Source organism: Mus caroli, chromosome 2, assembly GCF_900094665.2.
Source record: "Mus caroli chromosome 2, CAROLI_EIJ_v1.1, whole genome shotgun sequence".
Lineage (NCBI taxonomy): Eukaryota > Metazoa > Chordata > Mammalia > Rodentia > Muridae > Mus > Mus caroli.
This window is the reverse complement of record NC_034571.1, coordinates 119,136,564-119,155,072: the sequence shown is the minus strand read 5'-3', so window position 1 is coordinate 119,155,072 and position 18,509 is coordinate 119,136,564. Positions and strand designations below refer to the sequence as shown.

General features: G+C 41.1%; 1 protein-coding gene across 2 annotated transcripts in view; it reads left to right on the top strand.

Moving 5' to 3' along the window:
- Nucleotides 1-18,509, top strand: part of Atp8b4 (ATPase phospholipid transporting 8B4 (putative)) — a 178,623-nt gene that overhangs the window by 30,236 nt on the left and 129,878 nt on the right. For both annotated transcript variants that reach the window (XM_021156332.2, XM_021156331.2), the window contains exons 4-6: nt 7,290-7,403; nt 10,374-10,472; nt 11,791-11,852. In XM_021156332.2, the coding sequence (XP_021011991.1) occupies nt 7,290-7,403; nt 10,374-10,472; nt 11,791-11,852 (275 nt within the window). The remainder of the gene's footprint in view (nt 1-7,289; nt 7,404-10,373; nt 10,473-11,790; nt 11,853-18,509) is intronic.

Sequence of the window (18,509 nt, the reverse complement as noted above, 5' to 3'; positions counted from 1 at the left end):
TCTCTCTCTCTCTCTCTCTCTCTCTCTCTCTCTCTTCGATCTTTCGATGTTTCGATGGTTTCTCTGTGTAGCCCTGCCTGTATAGGAACTAGCTCTGTAGATCAGGCAGGCGCCACCAAGCCTGGCTTGGATGGTCACCTATTAAATAAATAAATAAATAAATAAATAAGTCCCCATGGTTCTTGGCTATGGAGCCTGGTATGCAGACTTTGGTTCAGTGTCTTACAGTATCCATCAGAGCAGCCTCCACACAGACTCCAAGAAGACATGGTCTGCTCAGCACTCACACCAGGTTCCTACTGTGTCTCTTATTGAATCTCTGTGTTAGCTCCTGCCTTTTCATGCATGTCATTAGGCAGTCTCATTGTCAGGCCTGAAGCAAGGTTAGGGCAGTGTCTTATCTAGCCTCAAAATTTGGTGAAAATTCATTAAACCTGTGCATGCCATGAACACAAAATATTGAAGAATGACATTTTATTTATAAATTATAATAATTTATAAAGTATTTTAATGATACAAAAAACCCCTTTAAAGTCCTCTGACTCCCTCCCCTCACCAACCCAGATACTTTTCTGTTCTAATTTCTGACCCAGTCCTTTGTTTATCCCCTCCTTCCCTGCACTTCTTTGCCAGGCAAAGTACACCCAACAAATAGGATATTGCCTAATCTTGCCTGTGAGGGGGCTGTGGACAGAAAGACCAGGGTTGTTACAGGAGCAGGGAGAACCGGAGTGGAACCACAGAGTTCTGGGGGCTTCTTTCTAATGCCCAGCTGCAACCTTTGAGGGCATCGCTTGAGGCTCTGTTATTTATGTAGAAGCCTGAGGTGAGAAGAGTCCTAAGAAGGATTATTGCTTCGTGTGCCCTTCCTTGTTAACCTGACTCCTCCACTGTGCCTTTGTTATTCTCTTCAATGCTGAGATCCTGAAGTTTGGCCCAGTTTCCAGACTGCACAGCAGTGTGTGCAGGATCTGTTTAGTTCTAATAAAAATCAACTTCGTGTGGACTTCATGCTCCCAAACCTCTCTGGAGTTAGGAAGATGAGCCCAACGGAGCTAGCTTTAACATCGACCCGATGCAGCGCCTGCTTTGCTCCCAGAAGGCTCTGAAGCTCTGAGATGGACTGTGGCCAAAGCCAAGGGCCTGTCCCTAGCTGAGGCTGGATGTGTCAGCAGGAGGCACAAACACACCCTGGCAAAGCAGAAGCAAGAGTCAGCAGACCAGTAGCAAAGCTCCCAGAAAGGGTCCCTGAAGTCCAGTCTTACTTTCTTGTCTTTTGAACCCCGCACCTTTATAAATTAGTGGGAATTTGAAGTACTTTTTCAAACGTCACAAAAGAGAAGTTAACATTGCGTTTTGAACTATCTAAAATGTTTTAAGTGTCTAAGCACATGGACAGACAAACAAAGAAGTAGTGTGATTAAATTAACCTCAGAGGAGAATGTAATCTGTTCCCCTGGTAATTGTCCAAATTAGTCCTTTGTCGATAAATCATTATTCATAGGACATTGCTCGTTCTAGAACAGGCATTCAGATGCTGAAACACTAAACTGATGCCTGAGGGTGGAAAAGGGAAGGTGGTTGTCATGGCTGTCTGGCAGCTTCGGAAGGGCTCTTCTCGACACTGCTTGGATGGGAAATGATCTCCCAAGCAGCGTGATGACACTGGATTCGGGCTGAAAGTGACGGCTCAGGCTGATTGAATTAATGTGAACCTTTCGCTGCACTGCACAGATCAGAGGATCCTTTCCCAAGAGGCAGTCTGGGGATTCCGTATTTCTGATTCACCTGCACCAACATGGTGTTTTAACATGGGACTCTATGAAGTGTCCCATTTGGCCTCAGCCCTCAAAACAGCTCTCAGCCTTGGTTTCTGTTTCCTCATTTGTAAAAAAACGGTGTGGAGACACTCATGGCTCCCTAGATGGTTTGAAGATTGTACACTGTGCTTGGCACATGGAAGGCGGCAACACCTCTCATCTGTGGTGAAACTGTCACCCTGAGAGCCAGCCGTGCTCTTCCATCCTTCCTGTGGTCTTTGTCTTTGATCTCAATAGAGATTGCCCAACACAATCCCCATTTGTGAAATGAAACTGAAACTCCAGGTACACCCATGCACAGATAACAGGTATTCTTTGCTGTAGATACAATATGTGTGTATGGACGGACACACACACACACACACACACACACACACACACACACACACACACAAGTATACATGTATATGTATCACATAATCCTACATATATGCACATATGTGTATACATGTAAAAATACTTGTATGTATATATTATCTTTACCATAGACATACATCTATAGTAAAGAAAATCTGCATTAAGCATTAGTTATCTCAACTTTAAGCTTTTAGCTAAAATACACCTAAAATTTTCTTTTCTTTTCTTTTCTTTTTTTGTTAACACAAGGGATTCTTTTTCATACAGTCTTATCAGGTTAATCTTTCAAAATAATATATTTTTATTAATTCTTTGAGAATTCCTCTAATGTATTTTGACCATATTCACCCCTCACCCCTAGCTCCTCCCAGACCTAGTCCTCCCCGCCCTCCCAATTTCAGGTCCTCTTATTTCCCCATGGGGCCATCTTGAGGTCATGTTAACTAGGAGAGTCAGGTGAGAAAGCTCCCTAAGGTGAAGCTTCTGTGCTGGCTGTCAACATTTGCACAGCAGGGGTCACTTCATTAAATAATGTCACCAGTTTACAAGTTTCTTTTCTGTTTATTCCTGCCTTTCTCCCCCACAGATAGAGTGCAGCCTTACTCTGTGTATAGATTTCTGTCTATATTGTAGTCTAGGCGGCCCTTTACAAACAGGAGCTGAAGAGTTAGTGACTGTTAGGGGTGGCGTTCCCACAGCTCCTTCTCCCTACAAAAGGACATTTTGCTCTCAGCCTGGACCCTGGCTGAGGAGAATGCTGTGATGTTGCTGGTAGCCACCATCTATAACTCCCTCTCCACACAGCCCCTTCTGCAGCGTGCGTCAGTGCATTCTCACTCTCTGTCTTCCCATTCTGAGCCCTGAGGAATTGCACCAGGCAACATTTGACTACCATGGAGGAGCTTTGGTATCAGAGAGGCAGGTGCCACCAGACCTGACTGTGCTGCCATGTGCCCCACTGTGCATCCTTTGGAGAAGCCTTGCGTAAATGTGGGTGTTTCACATATTTCCTGAGTGGTACAATTGTCTTCTGGCCACTTCCTCCTTTCTGAAAAGCAGTCTGTGGGTGGGCACAGCTCTTTGCTTTTAATTCCATGGTTTAGAGATTCTTGTTCTCTTGGCGGGGTTGTTTATTTCCCTGGAATGTAGAGTGGATCATAGCAACACGACACATGAGTTTTCCTGTAGCAAGAAGAGGTAGACATTTGTACAGTTGTCATGACATACAAGTGTCTCATCAGACGAAGAAAGAGGTCTCCATAATGTTGAAATCATGGGACTCTTACGAAAGCTCCCTGGGGTTGGCTTGTGGCATTCACAGAAACACACAGTGTTTCCGACAACCCCTGAGCTATGGAAGGTTACACTCTGTGATGCAGGTTGCACTCCGTGATGCAGTCAGTGTGTTAGGCATGAGCAGACATAAAGTCATGCCTTACACGGAACAGGAATGAACCTCGAATGTATTAGTAATGCTTGTGTTTGATGTTTGGTTGGAGGAAAAAAAACCCTCAAACTAACTTAGACTGTAGCAAATGTGAACACAGTGTGGTGAAAAAGCAGGTGGGGGATAGTGGAGCCTCGGGGAAGGCCTGCGCTCTCTCTTTTTAGATTTTATTTCTTTCCTGTCAGGGTCTCATACAAGGCTCCAAACTCACTAAAGTTCCAGACTGACTGGAACTTTCCATCTTCTTGCCTCCGGCTCCTGAGTGCTGAGAACGTGGGTCCTACCATACTCAGCTGAGAATGTGGGCGTGTCCCACTGCACTCACTGCTGAGAACCTGGGCATGGACCTCCATACTCATGTCCAGTGTGTGTGTATACACACACACACACACACACACACACACACACACACACACACCCTAGTCCTGGTTTAAGTGAATCTGAGCCTGACCTGGAAGTTGTAGATGGGAGTTGAACTCATCATGATGGAGCATGTGTTGGAGGTGATTGAGAAAATAGTCAAAAGTACCTGCTGCTTACAGGATTGGGTTTGGAGCATAAAAAGCGTGTGCGTGCATGCGTGCGTGCGTGCGTGCATGCGTATATGTGTGTGTTTGTGCATAGTGTATTTATGATGTGTGCGATGCATATATATGTGTATATAGACAACACACACACACATATTGCTGAGATGTCACATATTAGTTTTGCTTCTGGCTGAATTGGCCCCTCTGTTGTGCTGTGGCATTTGGGCTGAGGCCTTAATGTATGGATGTAGCCATCCAGGGCTTTCTCTTTCCCATTCATACTGCACAGGAAGTGTTTGAGATAGTCCTGGTCCACCATGAGCAACAAGCAGGAGCAGACTCAGGTTAGAAGAGTAGCAGGAACAAGAAACACACACTTGCTGGGTGAAGGCATAGACTAGAGTTTTTCTTGTTGTGTCAGAATTTGTTCCATCTAGTACATTGTATTCAGGAATCCCTTTGGGGTTATTTCAGGAATCTCTCATGAAATCCCATGCTTGTATAAATATATTGACTTAGCAAAATACTTGTAGTTCAAGGTCTTATCTCCATGATGGTCCTCTAAATATGTGTGAGCTGTTTCCAGGGAACCCCCAAGGAAGGTCCCCAAGGCTTTGGTGTCAGTTTAGCAGCACTTGCTGTGTTTTTTTGTTGTTGTTGTTGTTTTGTTTGTTTGTTTGTTTATTGGCTCTGTTACATTCAGCAATATAGTGATATGGCATGTGAAAATCCCATTGTCACAGCTTTCCAGGTTGCTGGCATTTTCTTTAGAGGCATTACCTGTCTGTGAAGAGCTTTCTAATATCACTTTATTCCTCTGCTGGAGTGGTCAGTAGTGAACGGATAAAGGCTCCTGGTCACTAAGCTCCTGTTTGAAGCTGAAAAGAGGGTATAGTTCTCCACTCTATCTGCATTGCTCCTCGACAGGGGCAGTGGGATTGCTCTCAAAGGGGACTGCAAGGGGGCTCTGAGGAAGTTGTAACTGTACACCAAGCCAACAGCCACCAGGACTGGAACTGAAGCGCCATGAGGGAAGAGGGAGATGTACTGCTATCTTCAGTAAGAAGGTAGCAGAAGGCTGGGGATGGGGAGTGAGGCAAATGAGAGCTGATTACTCTGTAGAGTCAGGGACACTGCTTGTACTGGAAAGCAGCAGCAGCAGCAACACAGAGGTGAAGGGGGTGGGGGCTCCACGTGCAGAGTCCCCATCTGGCAGCTATGGAACCTTATATAAAATATTCTCTTTGAACCTTGGCTTTTCCTGTAATGGAATGGAAAAAAATAGTACCCATTTCACAAGAATGTTCTAAGGATAGAACAAGTTACCAAAGGTCAAGTTCTTAGAACTCATGTCAAGTGCTTGGTAAATATTAGCTGTCACCACCACCACCACCACCACCACCACCACCACCACCACCACCACCACCACCATTTAGTTATTCTCTATACCACCAACTTGCTCAAACCTCTCATCACAGCCAATAAAACACCCCTCATCCTTACTCTATTGATTCTGTATTTCATCATGTCCTATTATCTCAATCTTGTTATGTTATCTTTGTGAGCGAGATAAGCCTCAGGGGAACATAGATAAATAGATTTATGAGTGATTAAATAAAACATTCATTGTATCTTCAAAGAGTCTTACAGAGATGAATAAAACATTGAATATCTAGTATATAGAGAGTATGTATGTACATATACACATGTGTGAGATATACCTTTATTTACTTACTTATTTTTGAGGCAGGGACTCTCACAGGCTGTAGCTTGACAAGTAGGCTAGGCTGGCTGTCCAGTGATTACAAGTGCATCTTTCTCCCCACCCCCATTTCTGTACATGGGCTCTGAGGGTGGAAGTTAAACCTTTATGTTGCAAGGCAAATGCTTTAATAACTGAACTGTTCCTCAGCCCCCTACATTTCCTATAACAACAGAATAGAGCGCTTACACCAATCTGTAGAAAGGCCATTGGCTGTGCACCAGGCTTTATTATTTCAGTAATATTTTCTTTTCCCATGGTCTTGTCCTTTTAAATGTATTCATCTTTATCCTTATAAGAATACTTAAATCACATGTATTTGAAATTTTCTGATGGCACAAAGAAGGAATCATAAGTTAACATGATAGTTTAAGGACACATGAAAGACTTTTCATATTAGTATTAAAAGTAAATACTTAGGGAAGAAAACCATATAGTGGTAGCTCCTTTACAAATGACCTAATGGTCATTTCAGGTGATTAAAACTCAACATGGAAACACAGTGAGGTGCAGTTTCCAAAATGCTAATGAAATTCTAGGGTGATTTAATAGAAGAGTTCAGAATACATGACAGCTAAGTCCTGTTCTTGAGCCATGCCTGTGTTTAGTATTTGGATGTAGGCACTGTGTCTTAACACAGATGTAGAGAAGCTGGGATGGATTCTGAAATGGGTGGCCAGGAAGGAATTGCTATAAAAGGTCATGGAGAATCTGTGGGGTTTGGGATTGTGGGTCAGAGACAGAAAGTGTAGTGTGTTCTATGAACAGCCTTCAAATACTGGAATACATCAACCCGGGAAAGGCTTGGTCTAAGAACCCCGAGGGACAAGCCTTGGCACAGAGCAAGAGATTACAGTGAGGTAAAATTACTTTTTCTTTGTAATAAAGATTGTTTCTGGTAATTCCTTTCCAAAGGAAGGACAGGCTACCTTGTAAGCAGTGGGTTTCCCATCCCAGAAGATCTCTAGACATAGAAATCCCTTGTCATTTTCCCAAATGGATCATACTTTGGGGAGATAGACCAGACTGATGGTCATCTATGTGCTCCAGAATGAGCTCAGGGATCCTCAAGCAACACAGTGGGCACTTCTGCAATGTCTACCAAAGACTGGGCAAGAGGAGAAACATCTCAGAAGCCAACCTGTGTGTGATAAGCTGTGACTCTGTGGATCATACGACACTCAGTCCTTTCTTTCGCCTAGTATTAGGACAATGTTAATCTTAGGAAATGGAAAGGTGTTGGGGCATGGAGCTTCGGACTTCCTAGACAACTAACTGTTCTATCTTGTTCTGGCATAAGCTGTGCTCAGCTTTGTGTAAACCTTATAATGGACAATGCCTACCTGCAAGCTAACATGATGTTATTTATTTTTCAGGACAATCGTATCCATACGTCCAAGTACAACGTTCTCACATTCTTGCCAATTAATTTATTTGAGCAGTTACAAAGAGTGGCAAATGCCTACTTCCTTTTCCTGCTGATACTACAGGTAATCTTTAAGCTGTATTTCTTCATTAGCTATTTTTTGAAAGTATTATATAATTCTAAAACACATGTTAATTTACTTAGTTAAATTGTTCATGATTGTATAAGACTATTATTACTAGATTTTTTTGTGTTATTACTACTTTTTTGTCTTAAAAACAAGGCAGGGCTGAGAATAGGTAGAACAAAAACTGCATTTTTATTGACTTAGACACCTAGGTCATTTTAATATGTACCTTTATTTGAACTATATAAGAGTCTCAATTTTGTTTGAATCATATAGAGGTCTGATAATTGTTACTCATGGCCTTCTTCCTTTCCTTATCCTTCTCCTACATTGACGGAGTGGGCCTTCACTCATAAGACTATAAAGTTGTGGAACTGACTTTGTCAAATTTCCGTTTAATCTAAGAACAATGATACATTGTGTGCATTTATAAAGGGAATGATGTTTGATACATCATTTCACTGTAGTGTAACGATTTTTCAATCATTCAAAGGGTTTATTAGTAGTCTATTTAACTAAAATTGGGCCTAAAGGAAATTTCAATTTTCATCAGTGTTTTGGGAAGAAAAGGGCATATATCAAGAAAGAGTCAAAGCCACCACAATAGTTTATATCAGCCAGTGACTTATTTTGTTTTTGTTTTGTATGCTATAATTAGATTTAATTGGTAGATCCAGGTTAGGTTGTGTGCTGTGTTTAAGAGCTATGAAGATGACTCTAACATGTGAGATCTAGATGAAGTGCTGTGTATGATCTTGAGTTGGATACTGTATGTTAATATTTTGATTGTAAGTAAACGAGATCTATATTAGCTTCAGCAGAAGATGAATGTATTCCAAGATGTAACTGAATTCGCAGACAGTAGCCACTGCAGTAAGATATGGCTTTTCTGTCTCTGTTTTCTTCTACATTGTCAGGTACTACCTATCTGGCAGTTCAGCCAGCTTCACAAGTCCTCCAATTCCTATGAAGAAAGAAAGGAGGAGAGAGAGACGGGAGGGAGAGGGAGATGGAGAGGGAGAAGGAGAGGGGGAGAGAGGGGGGGGGGGAGAGAGAGAGAGAGAGAGAGAGAGAGAGAGAGAGAGAGAGAGAGAGAATAATCACTTTTTGTTGCTATTAGCTCTGATTGCAGTTGTCTCCTAAGTCAGTCACTGTTGGTCAAGGATTTCCTGCAGTTATTGTCTTGAGCACATGTCAAGACACTGGCCAGGATGAAGTCAGTGCAATAAACCTAAAAGAACTGAAATTAGAGGGTTTGAAATCTCCCTAAGAAAAAAAGATATAGTTAAAAATACCTGGATATTTCTTGTGCAAACAAGACAAAACAAAACAAAAAACAAAGCCAAAAAACAGATCACACCAGATCAGACCAGACCAGACCAGACCATACTAGATGAAACTGACCAACCAAAAGCACCTAATGAATGAACAAATTGCTCTTCAAGAAAGGAAATGTAGCCCAGGGTGTCTCCTACTAGTGTCAGAAAATTGCTCTTGGCTTATTGATGAGGCCTTTCACAGCATGTCAGAATTTGGAATTTATTTTTCTAATGACATCCTTACTTAGATTCTCAGGCTTTTGTTCATACAATTTTTTATTTGGAAGGGACAGTTGAGATGCTCTGTTTAGTATTTTATTGACGAATGTCTGGGAGCTGTGAAGGGGAGATGATGTGTAAAGCGATAGATCAGCAATCGGGGAGCAATAGTGGGGTCTTCTGCTACTCACCCAGTGTTTCTGTTGCGTCTCCAGGAATCTTTTGCTTTGTTTTTGTATTGTGTCTCTTTAAGTTATTTTTATTTTAACTAGCATGTAATAATATTCATATTTATGAGCTATAGTACAATAATTCAGATTATGCATACAGTATGTAATGGTTAAGTTAGGGCAATTAGCTTTCTACATCTTTAGGCATTGATCATTCCTTTGTGTTGGGGAGCCTTAACTGTGTATCTTTTGGTTGCTTATTTGATCTGTAGTCACCAAGTGTGTTGTAGGATGCTGAAGCTTACGTCTATTAACACTCAGGTTTTTTTTTTTTTTCATTTTTGAGGTTTAAGGAAGTGCACAGAATCTATTATATACAATCGATTTAGGTTTGAATTATTTGTCAGGCTTGATCCCCCCCCCCCATGACAGTCTCTACTGGATTGCTCTCTGCCTGACAGTCCTGAAACAGATTCCCAGCGAATCCGATTTGATTAAAAAACAAACCAAAACACACTTGTCTAATGGGGTCATGTGCTTGTTACTAAGTCTGCCTTAGGTAGTGGCACTAGCGGTAAAGGCACACAGGGATAGTGTGGGAGTCAAAGAGACCCAGGTACATATTTTAGCAGTCTTTGTGCTTGTTAGGATTTTCAATGCCTTATATGCTTCAGTTATAAAACTGGGATAGGAAAATAAGGACGTGGTATCAGTTCTGACTCATTCACAACGTATTCTGTGCACAGTCACGAAAGCATTACTAATGTGAATGCATAGCCAATGTGTTTGTTCAAATCATTCTAGCATAGAAACTAACTCAAAATTTCAGAGCATCCAGTGATTTAAGATGCAGATACCTGGCTAGCCCCTTTCTAAGGTAGATGATCAATGGCTCTCTGGCAAGTGTTATGAAGAGGGATTGGTAACTTCCTAAAGACTGAGATGAGAAGCTGAGGCACCAGTGACAATGTCACAACCAGCTGAAAGATGCGTGTTGGAGAAAGAGCTCAAGGAGCCCGTTTTTAAGTTTTTTTTTTTTTTAAATTTTAATCAGTCAGAAAGTTGGCATAAAGGTATTTCTCAATGTGTTTTGCAATTGAATGCATGTAATTGAATCATCTTAGCTAGTTTACTTTTGTACAAATAGCTGATCATAATCTCATTTATTTCTGCTAGTCTTATACAATTGATTGACAAAGTTTGGAAGATGGTGTATTTCTAATTTAAAAAGTCTTAAACGATGGAAAATGTTGCTTCAGCTCATTCCAGAAATCTCTTCCCTGACATGGTTCACCACCATTGTGCCACTGGTCCTGGTGATCTCGATGACGGCTGTCAAGGATGCCACCGATGACTATGTGAGTATTCACACCTGAGAAGGCTTAGTGTTTCCGTTTAATTGTATTTCTACCTTTTCAGAAACAGAGACCTAGCCAGTGGGGCTAAAGAGTAGTCAAGTGTGAGACGGAGAGGAAGGCTTGTAGTTAATTTATGCGATGCTCCTTCACAGTTGTTGTGTGCATAATTTTTAATAAATCTATAATTTGATGTGAGCCATCTAAAATTGGCCATACACAAGTGTATAATGCACTTGCTTAATGTGGTATGTGTTTGTCCCCTAATGAAGTGCTTAATAAGTTTCAAGGTACAGACTGACACTGTGACATCCAGGGTGAAAAAAAGAGAGCCTGACACAACTATGATGCATGTGTATGTGTGTTTTTGTATGTGTATGTATGTATGCATGCATACATGCATGTATCTATGTATACACATATATTTTGAATACAAAAGGGAAATCACTTATGATTATGTCTATGAACTAAAGCTTCATGCCTCTGACATCACAGCAGTTCATCTGAGGGTGTGCACTAACATGCTGAGATACCTTTGTCCCTGGGTAAGCTTATTGTCTCTTTGATACATGTGTCTCTAATTTGGACTCTTGTTATTGGACCTTGACAGCTCATATAGAAGCTCTTATCTGAATGGCTTCTAGTTTCAGAGCCTAAAGGGAAGCTCTTCATATTTGCATTTTCCCTAGAGATAGATAGATGCTTACTTTGCTGGAGCTTATGAAGCAATATGAAGTCATAAAACATAAACCCTTGGCCAAGTGTGACTCAGCATTTCATTCTTATTTCTGTTTTAAGTGAGTGGTGTTTTATAATATCACTGTTAACAATTAGGATTTCTGAAGAATAAAATATATGTTGTTAAAAGTAATTTCTCGGTTTTTAAAACCACAGAGCAGACTGATCCGCTATAACAAGTGCAGAGTGCCCCTGTGAGGGAGAGAACTTGCAGTTCCTGGTGGAAGTTCTCAAAACTGGTGTGGGTTTTCTCTGGACTACAAGGCAAATGGCGTGCTGTGTTCTTAGAAGCAAGTAGAAATGTGTAAGGATTAGAATTGTGGGTCTAGCGTGCAGCATATGTGTGTATATGAGTGCACACACAGAGAGAAGATTCCAGTGGTGATGTGTATGCCAGGATGAGATGTAGGGAGGTGAGCGTTGATTACGTGTATGGGACTCTGCTCCAGGTAAGTGCAAGCTGTGCTCATATTTGGACAGTAACATTGTCCAAATAGACTAACTCGAAATATGCCCAGTGCTGCTGTTAGGATTGATGAAGTGTGACTTAAGATGGGTCTCTCTTAAACTTTTTTTTTTTCAGTTCCGTCACAAGAGTGATAATCAAGTGAATAACCGGCAGTCTAAGGTGCTCATCAATAGCAAGTAAGAAATCCGTTCTCTGGCCTGCCTGCCTGCCTTCCTTCTTTCCTTCCTTCCTTCCTTCCTTCCTTCCTTCCTTCCTTCCTTCCTTCCTCCCTCCCACCGTCCCTCCCTCCCTCCCTCCTTCTTCCCTTCCTCCCTCCTTCCCTCTTTCTTTTCTTTTTTTCCTTTTAAAGATTATATATATATATATATATATATATATATATATATAGTGTTCTGCCTGCATATATGCCTGCAGGCCAGAAGAGGGCACCAGATCCCATTATAGATGGTCATGAGCCACCATGTGCTTTCTGGGAATTGAACTCAGGACCTCTGGAAGAGCAGTCAGTGCTCTTAACCTCTGAGCCATGTCTCTAGCCCTCTTTGGATTTTTAAATGATTGGTGGCTTTCTATTTTAATTAGATGAATATTTCTGTCCTTTAACTTATTGGAAATTGAAGTATATCTTGATCATTGTTTCATGAGTCTTTTTCACACCTAGCAAATTCTTTGGGAGTTTCTTTTGTGGAACACAGACATGTATTTGATATTATAGTGCCAAGCAAGTAGCAATGATAGGTTTTTATATGCCTCCTATAGTTGATTTAGAACACATTATCCACAGTAACATGGATTTCCCTCGTATTTAATTTCATGCATTGATAAATACCATCCATGGAAGCAGAACTAACATCAGCAGTGACTTCAGACACGAGTATGTTTACCCAAAGAACAGGGAAAGCACTAGAGAATTGGGAAGGAAAACTTCAAGCTCCTTTCCAATGTTTCTTTTTATCTTACTTATTTTTTGTATGGACCACTTTCCATACCTTTTAAAATTTTAACAAATTTCCTAGCTTATGCAGTAATAGGTTCCGTGTTTTTCAGACATGTATCATTTGTGTGATTCTCCATCTTCTCTGCCCCCTTTCCACTGTACTCTCTCACCTCCAGCATCCTCCTGGTCCAAATGTTCTACTGTCTTCCCCAATAGCCTCTTTTAAAGGTCCTCTATTTTTCCAGCCTCATGGGCTCCTTTCTCATTTTGTGGGCTCTAGTCCAATTTGGTCCCATCTTGACACACACATTTAAGAGTTAGAGGCTAGGATCCACATATGAGGGAGAATATACAGATTTGTCTTAGCCATTGAGCCTGGGTAAATAGAATGTCCTGCTGAGAGGTGCCTTAGCGGTTAAGAGCATTTGTTTTTGAAAATGAGTTCCCAGAACTCACAACTGGCAACTCACAACTGCCTGTAACTTTAGCGCTAAGGGAATCAGATGCCTCTGACCTCCAAGGACACCTGCATTCATATGCACACACACATAATTAAGAATAATAAAATAATTATTAAAAAGAATGTGTCCAGGGTTGGAGAAATATCTCAGTGGTTAAGAGCACTTGTCATTGCAGAGAACCTAAGGTTCAATTCCCAGTTAATTCCAAGGGATCCAGTGCCTTCCACATGTACCAGGCACACACATATGTGTACAGACATACATGTGCACAGAGCAAAACACTCTGACACACAGAATAAAATGAATATTGAAAAGAAAACACAAAGAAAATGGTTTCCATTTCCAACCTTTTTGCCTGCAAATTACATAATTCTATTTTTCTTCTAGGTGATATGAAATTCCATGTGTATATGTACCTGTCTTAGTTAGGGTTTCCATTGCTGTGAAGAGACACCATGACCAAGGCGACTCCTATAAAGGACAACATTTAATTGGGGCTGGCTTACAGTTTCAGAGGTCCAGTATATTATCATCATGGTGGGAAGCATGGCAGTGTGCAGGCAGACATGGTGTTGGAGGAGCTGAGAGTTCCACATCTTGATCCAAAGGCAGCCAGGAGGAGGCTCTCTCCTGCACTGGGTAGAGTTTGGTCACTCCCTCCCTCAAAGCGCGCCTACACAGTGACGCTCTTCCTCCACAAGAGCACATGGTATTCCAACAAGGCCACACTCCTATAGTGCCACTTCTCATGGGTCAAGCATATTCAAAGCACGACAGTACCCCATTGTCATTGATCATTGATGATGATCATGGATATATAGAGTGATTTCATTTCTTAGCTCTTGTGAATTTAGCAGTATTAAACATGCCTATGCAGACATTTCTGTGGTAGCACACAGAGACCTTGGATATATGCCTGAGTGTGACAGCCACGTCCTGTGGAAGCTCTATCTTCAGCCTTCTGCAAAGCCGCAACATGTTTTCCCTAGTGATTGCACTAGTTCACACTCCCATCTACAGTGAGCGAGAGTTTGAAACCTGCATCCTCATTGGCATCTGTGGTCATCTATTTTCTCCATGGAGGCCATTCTGACTGGGGTGAGATGGAATCTCAAGGTAGTTTAATTTTGCTTTATTCTGATGGCTAGAGATATGATACACTTTTAAAAGTGTCTCTTGGCTGTTTGCATTCTTCTTTTAAAAAGCATTTCTTCAGAACAGTGACCCATTTATTGATTAATAGAATTTTGGGCATTTAATTTATTACATATATGCAATTATTTGCATATTCATGACATTTACCCCCTTTCTGAGGCAGAGATCACAGGGATTCCCCCCATTCTGTAGGCTTTCTGCTTATTTCATTGGCAGTTACTTCTGTTTTACAGGAACATTTTAATTTCATGTTTGCTATTTGTCTGTCGGTTCTTGGAACTGTTTCCTGTGCTATCGGTGTTCTATTCAGAAGTTTGTTGCTTATGTCTGTGTCTCTAAATGTTTCCTCTGTGCTTTGCTTTAGTGGTTTCAGTGTTCTTGGCTTTAAGATATTTAAGAATAGAATAAATATTGAAAAAACTCAAAGAAAATGCTTTCCATTTCCAACTATTTTCCTGCAAATGTCATTTTTCTTCTGGGCTAAATGAAATTCCATTGTTCATATGGATCCCATTGTCATGGTTCATTGATCCAATTTCAAATGATCATTTTTGTGCATGGTGAAACATATGGTTCTCTTTTCATTCTTCTTCAGGTGGATATCCAGCTTTGACAACATTATTAAAAGGCTGTCTTTTTTTCCCCAGTGAATGTTTTTGATTCCTTTGTTAAAAATTGAAGTGAGCATAGCTGCATGGGTTATCTATGGGTCTTTTATTATTATGTCCCATTAGTTTACACAGGTGTATTTATGCTGCTAACATCACACTGTCTTTATCACTATGGATCGGTAGTATAGTTTGAGGTCAAGTAATGGGATGCCTCTGGTGTGTTCTTTCTGCTTAGAAGTGCTTTGGATAAATGTTTCTCCATATGAAATTTGGATTCTTTTTAGGTCTGTGAAGAACGTCACTGTTACATTGGTGGATCAGTAGATTCCTTTTGGTGGGATTTTTCCCAGTAGAAATCTTGAAAATCCAGGCCATGGGAGTGTTTCCATTGTCTTGTGTCTTCTACAGTTTTATCTGTCAGCACCATAAGGTTTATCTTTAGCTCTATCCCTGTATACTTTTGAGTTATCATGAATGGATTTTTTCCTGATATTTTTTCTTTTTTTTTTGTTTTTCGAGACAGGGTTTCTCTGTATAGCCCTGGCTGTCCTGGAACTCACTTTGTAGACCAGGCTGGCCTCGAACTCAGAAATCCGCCTGCCTCTGCCTCCCAAGTGCTGGGATTAAAGGCGTGCGCCACCACGCCCGGCTCCTGATATTTTTTCAAGAAGTCTGTTGTCAATGCATATAAAAACTATTGATTATTTCATATTGACCTTGTATCCTTCTAATTTACTGAAACTATCAGCTTCAAGAGTTCTTTGATGGAGTTCAGTGGATTCTCTGAAGTATAGAATTATATTGTTTGTCAAATGGATAATTTGACTTCTTCATTTTCAGTTTTTACTCTCTTTATATTTTTTTCTGGCCTGAATAAGACTGAAAAGAAAGAGCACCCTTGTCCTGTGCCAGTGTTTAAAGGATTGGTGTGATGCTGGCCAGAGGCTTGCCGTATGTAGCCTTTAGTATGCTGAGCTGTCTTCTGCATAATTTTGGTTTTGTCAGGGCTTTTTTCCCCCTCCTCCAGGCAAGGTTTTTCTGTGTAGCCCTGGCTGTCCTGGAACTTGCTTTGTAGACCAGGCTGGCCTTGAACTCAGAGATCTGGCTGACTCTGTCTCTTGGGTGCTGAGATTGAAGGGTTGCACTACCACTGTGCTGCAGTCATCAGAAATTTTTTATCAAGAAGGTTGTTTAACTTTGTCAAATGCCTTTACTGCATTTATGAAGAAGATCACATAATTTCTGTCTTAAGTCTGTTAATATGGTATATTACGTTCTATTGATTTGCTATGTTGAACCTATCTTGTACTCTTGGGACGAAATCATCTTGCTTATGATGAGTACTCTTCTTAGTGCACCCTTGTATTCAATTTATGAGCAGTTTGCTGAGGGTCCTGTCCACTAGAGAGATTGGTCTGTAGCTTTCTTTCTTTGTTTGGTTTTGGCATCAGAGTTATAATTGTTTCATAGGATACATTTGATTGTGTTCCTTCTCTATCCTATAGGAAAGCTCTAGAAGTGTTAGTATTAAATCTTTCTTGAAAAATTTGTAGAATTCAGCAGTGAATCCATCCAACCCAATGTATGATAGCGTCTACGGGGCCCAGTCTTATGCAGGTCTTGTGCAGATAAAGACAGCTGCAGGGAGTTCATAAGTGCAATGACTACGTCCCTTCCAGAAGACATCTTTGTGGTGTACATTTTCCCTATCCCCTGGCTCTGACACTCTTTCTGCCCTTCTCTGTGATGTTTCCTGATAGGCGCTTACACTTTCTAGTTGAGAATCTGCAACAACAATAAAACCCCACACTACTGGGCTTAGTGTGTTGGCTGCTGGTACACATTGAGCATGTCTCTCTGTGCCTTCTAAATGGAAGAGTGGGACTCTCGATCCATGGGAGGATTAATGCTCCCTACACTGAGCTACGCCATCTTACTTTGATTGGAATGGAGACTTTTGGTTTACACAAGGGAGAAGACAGTGGGATCACATATTGTGGTCACACCATTGTGATTGCAGCGTGTAAAATATTTGAAAGAAAAACTTGGGGAGAAGAATCTTGCTGGTTTTCAAAAGCAATGTCAATGAGACATTATTCGTTCATGGATTTAACAATGAATTCAGAAGTAAAGAAATGGGAATAGTTTGGAGTGCTATTTGGATTCAGTGAAAGCACAAAAATAAAATTCATCTTTACCTCATGTTGCTAATTCACAATAAAAATATTTCAGAAAGTTTCACTTTCAAAAAATTAATTGCACTTTTAAAACCATCGTGGCTTGGCCCTTTCTTGGGCAGTTTCCCTTTGCCGGCTTTGTAGACAGGAGGGTTTGCTTGCCAAAGGGCTGACTTCTGTACACAGGCTGCAAAGTTGTTATAGTTATTATAACAATTTTCCATCATAGCCAATGACTACGCTGCATAGATAGAATTTTTAAGGGTTGAGTTTCTAAAGGGCAACTATTTCCCCAAATGAGGTGCATCTTGATATAATAGGGTGTTGTAACGCTTTCAAAGTCTGCACATGGAGTTTTTAGAGGCAGTCCTCTTTTCTTTTAAGGTTTATATAACACAGAGAACTGGGAAAGATCCTTCAAAGCGCCTCTCACACAATATTGAATCCAGGTTTGGTTGAGGAGGTTGACACCACACACCCCTCAGCAAACAAGGTGGGAACCCAGCTCTTTCCCCCTCACAGTTGTCCTCTGGCCTTTTACTCTCCCTTGTCCTCCAGTGTCTGGTGCCCAGTGTGTCTGGCCCCATCGTCTTTCCTCAGCATCTGGGGCTCATCATGTGTGTCTCCCCTTTGCCCCTCAGTAAGGCTCGAATTGTTCTTGGCTCCAATTGGATCCCATTCCTGTTGTAACCTGATTCTCTTATTATAGACAACAATGGGGCTTACTCATGCAGCAGGCCCTATTGTAACTCTCCTTTATAAAAAGTATTAGATTGAGGGTTCAGAAAACCCAAGCCAAAACTCCAGAGATCTTGGGGATGTGAGACTATTAACTTTAGAAATGTAGTCTTGTTTCAATCCAAGCTCAAAGGTTGTCTATACTGAAATGATGTTTTGATAGTATTTGGTTGATTGCTCACTTGCATCAAGGCTTCTTCCTAAAAGTTTCTACTATTGGATCGTTCTGCCTTCAGTTCCCTGAGATATGCTTAGTGGGTTAATTTTCTCCATGAATTTTAAATTAGCAGATGACCAGTCTATTATGGATAGAAATGTTGGAATGTTAAGCTTGTGAATAAAACACTGAAGTTACTCTTGACCTTGCTTCCTAGATCCATGTTAATTTATATTTGACACACTCTGTTGTTCTGTGTCCCTTGTCTTTGCCTTTTCTGTTCTATTCCTCTGTGCAATGGTCTTTTCAGATACAATTGTGATTGTATTACTATATTCTACCATGCTGGCAGCCTTTCTAACCTCCAACCTACAGAATTATGGGTGTGGTCTTATTTAGAATGAAATTGTTTACTTTTGCAGGTATAATTTAGACGTTGAGGTAAGATGACCCTGGATCAGGGTATATACTAGACTCAACCACAGATATCTTGAGATAGAGAAAAGAGGGCAATATGGGGGAGGAGGGAGAGGGACAGGGTAGGGGAAGAGGGGGAGGAGGAAGAGGAGGGTGAGGAGGAGGAGGAGAAGGGGAAGG